The sequence below is a fragment of the Mangifera indica genome, chromosome 1 (assembly GCF_011075055.1).
Source record: "Mangifera indica cultivar Alphonso chromosome 1, CATAS_Mindica_2.1, whole genome shotgun sequence".
Classification (NCBI taxonomy): Eukaryota; Viridiplantae; Streptophyta; class Magnoliopsida; order Sapindales; family Anacardiaceae; genus Mangifera; species Mangifera indica.
In genome coordinates this window covers 17,336,845-17,345,542 of record NC_058137.1, presented here as the reverse complement: position 1 = coordinate 17,345,542, position 8,698 = coordinate 17,336,845, and the positions used below count along the sequence as shown (strand labels likewise).

Sequence of the window (8,698 nt, the reverse complement as noted above, 5' to 3'; positions counted from 1 at the left end):
ATTTTTTCCCTGTCTTTTTTCTTTTTTCTTTTAATTTTTAATTTTTCACCTCTAGAATTTAGATGCAAATTATTTACCCATTTGTTTATCATTAATTGAAAATAATTTACAAAATCACTATTTCTGGGGTACAGTTTTAGATTAGTTTAAATTTATTTTAAAGAAAATTTGAACTAAATTATGTGATTGAAAAATTACTGGGGGTGGATATGTTCTTGTGGGTGGTTGAGTTTTTGACTTGTGGTGGCATTATTAATTTTGACAAATCATTGAACATTATTTTAGAGTTGAAAAATGTGCTGTATGGTGCTAAGGTGCACTGACCTTAATTACCTTATGACTAATCATTTCATTAATTTTTTTTTAATACATCCATAATTCCATAATTATGAAATGCAGGTCTGTTTTTCAAAAAAAAAAAAACTTTTTCTATTATTTCATTTAAATTAAGTGACATGTATTAATTAGCACTTAGCAATCCAACTAGATGAGAACAAATCCATGATTAAATCGATTTCAACATGAAAATTATTATTTTTTAAAAAACAAAAACTCTTACTTTATTCAACGCCGCCAACCGCAAGAAAGCTTTCAAAAGATAGAAACAGGCACACTCACTCACTCACTCACATTTAAAAATTAAAGTTTTTTTTCCATTAAAATAAAATAAATAAATAAATTTAAAAAATAAAAAGAAAAACTGCAGAAACAAAAACAGAATTTCATGCTGATACAACAACCCAAAACCACAGCTCACATCCAGATACATATTACAATTTACAACAATACAGAGTCCACCCTCTTCCACCTTTCTCATTTCCCAATAACAAATGGGACAAGTCGGAAATAAACAGTAGCAACGTGGAGCTAAGGTCACTGTCTCTTCTTTCCTTCCATGTCCCAAAACGACGCCGTTGTTTCACAGACGTTTCGGGCTCTGATTGAGAGCGCCGACCGGAAATTCGCCAGAGTCCGTGATCTCCCATTGCATGGGTACCGATCACACAACCACCAGCACCTCTTTCACAAGGTTTTCAAAGCTTACATGCGCTTATGGAAGTACCAGCAGGAGAACCGCCAGAAGTTGGTGCAGTCTGGTCTAAACCGCTGGGAAATCGGCGAGATCGCAAGCCGGATCGGACAACTTTACTTCAACCAGTACATGAGGACCAGCGAGGCAAGGTTTATTATTGAAGCTTATGTCTTTTATGAAGCGATTTTGAGTAGGAGGTATTTTGAAGGAGTTAAAGTTAAGGAATTGGGAGTTAGGTTTAAGGAGCTTAGGTTTTATGCGAGGTTTTTGCTCGTTTCTTTGATTTTGAACCGGACTGAGATGGTTAAGGTTCTTATCGACCGGTTTAGAGAATTGGTTGACGATTGCAAGGCTAATTTTCGGGTAAGCTTCCTGTTTTTGTCAATTCAGCTGAATTTTACTTAGTTGTAGTACCAAGCTTTGTTTTGTTACCAAATAAAACGCTGTGGATACATATATAAGTATTTTGAAAAGTTCGAACTAGATATGTTAGGAATTTATGAGAGTTTTCTGTTTTTGACTAAAATAAGGCTTTGTTTGGTTGCTGAGAAAACGACTTTCTAGATAAGTTAATTTTTTTCGTATTTTTTTCTTGGAATAATTGTATTACTTTTACAAGTACAGTTATCTCGGCTGATTGATTTTAATCAAACATTAATTTCAGTAATTTATTTTTTTTTCAGTCAAACACGGCAGTTAGGACAATAATGTTACGTAGAAATAGGGAATTTTGAACTGGAAAGTTGCAAATTTTTGTTGGATTATCTGGATAGCTGGTAGTCTCTCGGATTAGGTTATTCATCTCTCTCGCTTTCTCTTGAAGCTAGCGCATGTTTCAAATTGTCCTGATCATTTGCGATGTATGAATTAAGATTGACTTTGTGAGGTTGAAGTTACAGATGTTACTTTAATGTTTTGTTGTAGGCATAATCAGAAGGGTGATTCTGCTTTTTATGCTAATAACTTGAGTTCCATTTATAGGCGAAGGCTAATTATAAATATGATGAAAACTGAGAAAGGATAAATATGTTTATGTTTTTCCTTTCTCTTTATATAAAAAATGTAGCCGTGGAGGCACTTGTGTTTTTATGAATAAAGTGGCACTTCATGGATTTCTCTTGTGAGTAAATTCATATGCAGCTTTTGTTATTTTTGTTGCATGATTAAGAAAATATGGTTTATTTGTGTGTAGGAAACAAACTTCAAAGAGTGGAAACTAGTGGTTAATGAAATTCTTCGCTTTACAAAAGTTGATGCTGCATTTACAAATATGAGGCCATTGCGATATTGCTCTACATTTGATACTCATTCAGCTTCTCTTCAATATGTGGCTCGTTTTCATGCAAAGAAGGTTGTAAAATTTAAAGATGCAATCCTTACAAGCTATCACCAGAATGAGGTAATTGTTTTTTATACTAATCATAATATGAGATTATTGGCAGTTTAATATAAGCAGAAATATATATTTCAAAGATGAATCTTATTTCTATGCAAATAATTTTTTTTTTCAGGTTAAATTTGCTGAACTTACTTTAGACACTTATAGAATGTTACAATGTTTGGAATGGGAGCCTGGTGGATCTTTCTTCCAAAAGCACCCAAATGTAACCACTGATCATTCTGGTGCTTCAGTTGATCATTCTGGAGCTTCTGGGGTGATAGACATCAACTTTGCAGTGGATATGGCTGATCCAACATTACCTCCAAATCCTAGGAAAGCTGTTCTTTATCGTCCATCTGTGACACATTTGGTGGCGGTTAGTTCTAAAACCATTGCATAATAAATTTACTTCAGTTTCTGTCCTAGTTATTATAGTTCTCTGCTTCTGCATCAGATTAAGCTTCTGAGCAGTCAGTCTCATGTTGTAGGTTTTTCCCACAACTGTTTGGCACATGGATTTCAATATATATGGTTGATTATTTTCTGAATGTCATGCATTTGGATTGTGTAGGAGATTCCACAATATAAACACTGGCCTTTTCACACAACATTTGTGTCCTTATATATTGTGTGTATGGATTTTGTGTGAGTATCAACTTTGTGTGCTTTTGTTATGATGTTTCATGCTAAAAGTGGATAACAACAACCATCTTCAGCTATATTTTAACTCAGCCAAACCTGTCTCAGTGGCACAGAGTTGGCATATCAGTGCTTAGTTTTGTGTATTAGATGTGGCCAAATTTACATTGCCTTTCTCTTGGATATTTTTTTACCAAGGTTGATATTTAAATAATGATGTATCGACAGGTAATTGCAACTATATGTGAAGAGCTCCCACCAGAGAGCATTGTGTTAATATATCTATCTGCCTCAGGTTTCATTTATTTTTTGGTGCTACTTACAAGTTAAATCAAGTCATATATCTGTGCTGTTTTGTTATTCTTTTAGAGACTTACGATAGTCAATTGTGCAGGGAAGGGTGGCCATAGTAATGGTGCACTAATGGAAAGTTCTGAGGGATCAAGGAAATCTTCAAATAACAAAGTGGTGTCTCGGGTCTCTCAAAGACAAAATAGTGCTATGCCTGAATATCATATCAATGGGAAGAAAGAGTCAAGTGACCTCTATGAAAATTATTTGCAGTTGGGTCCTAGAGGGAATTGTGGTATGCACCTGTATTTACTTTATGCTATTTTTAGTCTCTGTTCCAAGATTTTATGTGTGGAAGAACTTCTGTTCATTTGTATTTTCTTTGTCTATTACCCTTTCACGATAAAACTGAAGAATTTCTGCTTTTTTTTTTTCTCTTTGTGTCTTTTCAGGTACAAATAATCTCTACCCTGGTGATATAATTCCTTTTACCCGAAGACCTTTATTCTTGATTATTGATAGTGACAACAGCCATGCATTCAAGGCAGGTTTGTCATAACTTGTGTATGATCTATTGGGCGATTCTAGATCAGTTTGCATCTATACAGTTTAGACAGCTGTTACTGTCATAAGTTCTATCATAAAGTTGTTTAAGCCATTCTTTCTTAGTTTTTGTGGAATAAAGAAGTATAGTAGTCACATTAGATTTTAAAGAACTTTTACATTCATAATAATTGGTCTAATTCTATGGTTAGTTTAGCTGTTGTGACATATTATAGGGCTATTCATGTTGCCAACAAAACATTAATATTTCAAGTAGAAAACATTTTGCGTTGAGGAATATAAGGCCTGGTTTTGAATGAAACTTAATGAGTTCTAATAGCCCTAGAAAGCTTTATTTCTCAATTGCAAGCATTTTTGCTTAATTATTAGTTAGAACATATCACATCATAGGAAATGTTAAGCACCCTTGAAGTTTTACTGAAAGATTTGCCCAGTATGTTTATATGGTGTTCTGCTGTACAAGATCTACAAAATAAAACTGCTTAACTGCATAAATGTGTTCTCTCTCTCTCTCTCTCTCGCTCTCTCTTGTAAATTTGCAACAACTGAGGTGGATGTATAATACTGTGATGATGTTGCCCTGGTTAGTTTAAAATAGCTCACTATATACTTTCTGAACAAATTCAAAACTGATCGCATATTCATTAAATTTATTACTGTATAAGTTACTGTTATGCTGTTTGGTAGACTGAAAATAATGGGTGGTAAAGAAAAATGTTCTTGATTGTATTGTTTAAATTTTAACCTATCAAGTAGCCCTCTTATTACATATCAGCCCTACTAAAATGTGTAAAGCATGTATCATGTCAAAAGCAATTTAATACCTAAAATTGCTTTAGATAGCCATACTTAAATGTTTAATTGGCAAACCCAAATAATCTACATAAAGGGAGTAGATAGCACATTTTGGATTGCAAGAAAGAGTGAATGAAACGTAAACTAACTAAAGGGAACAGGAGTGACTAAGCAACTCACAGTAAAATTTCAAATATATGAAAAGTGAATCTATCATTGGAATTCTTCTTTTTGGAAAACTAAACATCTTTAAATTTATCAGCATAGTAGAAGATAAAGGGGCAGTCTAGATTTCTAAATGTGGAAGGAGGTTGAGTAGGACATGAGCTTTAGTTATGTTTTAACTCAGTTTAGATTTCTATTTAAGCCTGGGTTGGGTCCTGGAGAATTTTCTGTTATTTTAGTGAGTATATCAAGGATTAAAATGTTGCACGAGTTCTTCATGTCATTGCTTGTGCTGCCTCTTGATTTAGGCCTTTAATTTCCTAATTTACTGTAAATTGTTTCCTAACTGTAAATCAAATTACAGTAGAAAATGAGTAATTTCTGCAAATGTAACTGTTTTCAATTGGACCATATTTGCATACCAACATATCTGGATGGGGATGTTTTGTAGCCAATTTTATGTTAGATTTTGTTTTCAATTGTTATTCATGGTGTGCCAAACATGAATTAATTGTTACTTCACTCCAATTATACCCTTTCTAAGTTTTAGTTAATGTTGACCTCTTTGTGTATATTTTCAAATGATTGTTCAGGTTCTGCACGGTTCAGAAAGAGGAGAGACAGCTGCCTTGTTTCTTTCACCTATGAGGCCGGCATTCAAGAATTCATCTATTGGTGATGCAACAAATAATGGAAGCCAGTTCACTTATTTCTTGACTGCTCCTCTACCAGCATTCTGTCAAATGGTTGGCCTTTCTGCTTCTGATGCTGATGCAGTAAGCTGATTGCTATACCTTTGAACATCCTAATGGCTCATTGTATTCTAGCTAGCCTTATTTGTTCATGATGTTTTGCTTCTAGGATGCTTACAATGGTGCAGAGAACATACTGTTCAGTTCGTTCTCTGAGTGGGAGATCATTCTCTGCAAATCAACTAACTTGGATCTTGTCTGGGCACAAGTTCTATCTGATCCATTTCTACGACGGCTCATTCTTAGGTATATGTTCTATAATTCTTTAAACTGAATGACAGTAGGGTGGGTTTAAGACAAGTCTCACTGCAATCACACTGAGTATTTGAATTTGATGCTCATCTATTGTCTATTTTAGCAAATATATTCTCATAAACTTTGCTTATCTCCAGATTTATATTCTGTCGTTGTGTGCTTTATTTCTTCTGCCCTCCGGAAAATAGTGACGAATACCTGCCTGTTTGCCTACCTCATCTTCCCATCGCCATCTCCCCAAAATCTGAAGTTGTGCAGTGTTGTGTCCACCGGCTTGCAAATCACCTGGGAGTGGCCCACTGTTTCCACTTCAGCAACGCGTAGGTAGGATCATGAGTATCTTTCAAACTTGTAAGATAAACACTACAGCATTATGGTGGACAAGTTTCATTAATTTGTTGGGATGCTAATTTCTGGATATCTAGCAGTCCGGTGTTTCACTGCAGTTCAGAAGAACATAATTGATGGTGAAGCTTACTGAGGTTAATGTAGAGTTGGTTTATTGTGGTTGCTGCTGCTTGTTTTATTGCCCATTTGCAGCCTCACTGATTTGTAAGCTGAAACCGAAAGTTTTGGAGGTGTTTTTTTTTTTTTTCTTTTTGGGTAAGTAAAAGTTTTGGTGGTGTTAGATGGGTGTTTGATTGTATAATTTGATTGGTGTCATGATTGTTGAACTGATTTGAACTAATACTATTTTTTATCCTTTTCGTAAATCTGTAAAGAAAAATTATTCAGAAATCAAAATGAAATATATTCTTTTTCTGCCAAGTTCTATTACAGATTTTCAGAGTAGGTGTTTGCCCTCTGCTTTATAATCGGATTTGTTCTAGTATTACCCATTGGGATTGAAATAATACCGTTTAAAGGCCAAAAGACTTATTCCCACCCAAGGTTTAGTGAAAACTTAAACTCATACCAATTAACTTTTGAAAGTTTAAATATTCATTTATTTGTTAAATTTTTTTGTTATTATTAAAAATAAAATTGTTATTTAGAAATTTTATTTAAATTCATATTTTAAGATTGTATTTAAGTTTTGAAATGTTTATTTTTGTTCAATAATTTTATATTTTTAAAATTTTTAAATTAACTTTTTTCTCCGCAAGTTCTAGGGTTTTGTTAGGAAATTTTCAAAAACCCCATATATTTTTCTCTCTACCTGCTGCCACCCTAAGGTTTTGAAACATTGTCGGTGCACACTTAGATCTCTTCTTTCAATTGTTGTTACATTTCTAGAGTCGTCCTTTTCATCTTCGACCACCAATTTGTCAAAGGTCGAATCCTTGTTAAGCCTAATACTAGTCTCTGACAAGTTTGCTCCTTCTTGGTGACCTTCATACGTGATTTATGTTCTCCTTCACGTAGTCGTTGAGCGCCTCATTCTCGTTTTCTTGCCTCAGCCATTCACTGAGATCAAATAGGTCTACTATACTCCATTTTGCTAGCATCATGACACTATTGTCGCTAGCGCCAGCTATCTCCTTCAATTTTGGCCAGTTTTGCATTGATGTGAGTCACCATGAGAAGGAGAAAGGCGCTAATGGCTTGGTCTCGAAGGAGAAGCACACCAATAACAAAGGAGGACATTGATGACAATCATAAACTAAAACTGATGAAGGGCTGAAACTGTAATTTTCAAAAGGCAAGGGGGCAATGTGTATGCAAAAAATTTAGAGTTGAAACCTAAGACTTGAGAGGGGGAGAGAGTTAGTTTTTAAACTTAGAAAATATAAGAGTAGAGGACATAAATAAAATTTTTAAACTTAAGGATAATCCTAAAATATGAGTTTAAATAAAATTTTTAAAGGATAATTTTATCTTTAATAGTAACAATAAAATTTAATAGGTTGGTGAATATTTATGTTTTCGAAAGTTAGTAGGTGGAAGTTTGGGGATACCAGAAACCTTGGGTGGGAACATGTATTTTGGCCTTGTTTAAATCATGGGTAGACAAGTTGTAGGTATCATAGTTTAAGTTCATTTTAATTATGTAAATGAATGAGATATACAAGGCCGCTCATCAACTGCTTTTCAGTAGAGATGGTTATTCGATATGTGAAATCAAGACTTCATCCCATCTCTTCTGTTCATGGAGAAAATTCTCTGATGAAGACAGACACAAAAATAGGGAACGAGATAACTATATCTCCAACTTGTCCCTACCTTGGCCTGTTCTCTTTTCGGTTTGTCTTTTTTTTTTTTTTTACATATTTGTAATAATTCAAAACTTTAGAGGGTTTTTAAATATATTAGGGTTTATGAAAAATATAAAGAATTTTTTTTACAGGAATGATTAGAGAAGTCAGAAGAGGAAAGGAATTTTTCTACAAGAAAGGACCAAGATTCTCAATCATCTTGTATGGAGAATGGTAAAGATTTTCTATGTAAGAATGGAGACTAGGATAGGCCAAATGACATTTTCCTTCTCGAAATATGTTGTTTTACCAAATTCTCTATCTTTCATTTTGAAAAACTTATTTACGTACCCATAAACAGTTAAATCTATTAGTTTTAAAGACAAAATCATTATTTTACCTATAATATTAAAAATAAACTAAAATTTTATCTCATTTTCTTTCTAAATCCTAAAACTAACAATTATCCCACTAGGTCAAGTTTTAAAAAACAACATTTTTTTTTTCTTAAGGTTTAGTTCTCAATTCCCGACAACATCTTTGGCACAATCGTCAACAACCTCTTCCTCCTAACACTTTCTCTTCCTTCAGTTGTGTCTCTCTTGACATCTCTCCCTCCTTCGATCAACTATTCAAACTGGAAAGATGAAGAGCTTCATCAGCCAATTATATGAGGAAGAGATGTCGA

General features: G+C 33.9%; 1 protein-coding gene across 2 annotated transcripts; it reads left to right on the top strand.

The window, feature by feature from the left end:
* The first annotated feature begins 698 nt into the window (after positions 1 to 698).
* LOC123207316 (protein SCAI-like) lies at positions 699 to 6,588 on the top strand. Of its 2 annotated transcripts, XM_044624717.1 has the most exons (9): positions 704 to 1,396; positions 2,226 to 2,432; positions 2,545 to 2,790; positions 3,282 to 3,348; positions 3,448 to 3,639; positions 3,797 to 3,888; positions 5,462 to 5,644; positions 5,730 to 5,866; positions 6,013 to 6,588. In XM_044624717.1, the coding sequence occupies exons 1-9, from the start codon at positions 896 to 898 to the stop codon at positions 6,197 to 6,199; spliced, it is 1,812 nt and encodes a 603-aa protein (XP_044480652.1). In that variant the 5' UTR covers positions 704 to 895; the 3' UTR covers positions 6,200 to 6,588. The 2 variants fall into 2 exon arrangements, 1 of the variants encoding a protein (XP_044480652.1); XR_006500331.1 differs by lacking the exon at positions 6,013 to 6,588 and having other exon boundaries at positions 699 to 1,396; positions 3,797 to 3,892.
* Positions 6,589 to 8,698: the final 2,110 nt, after the last annotated feature.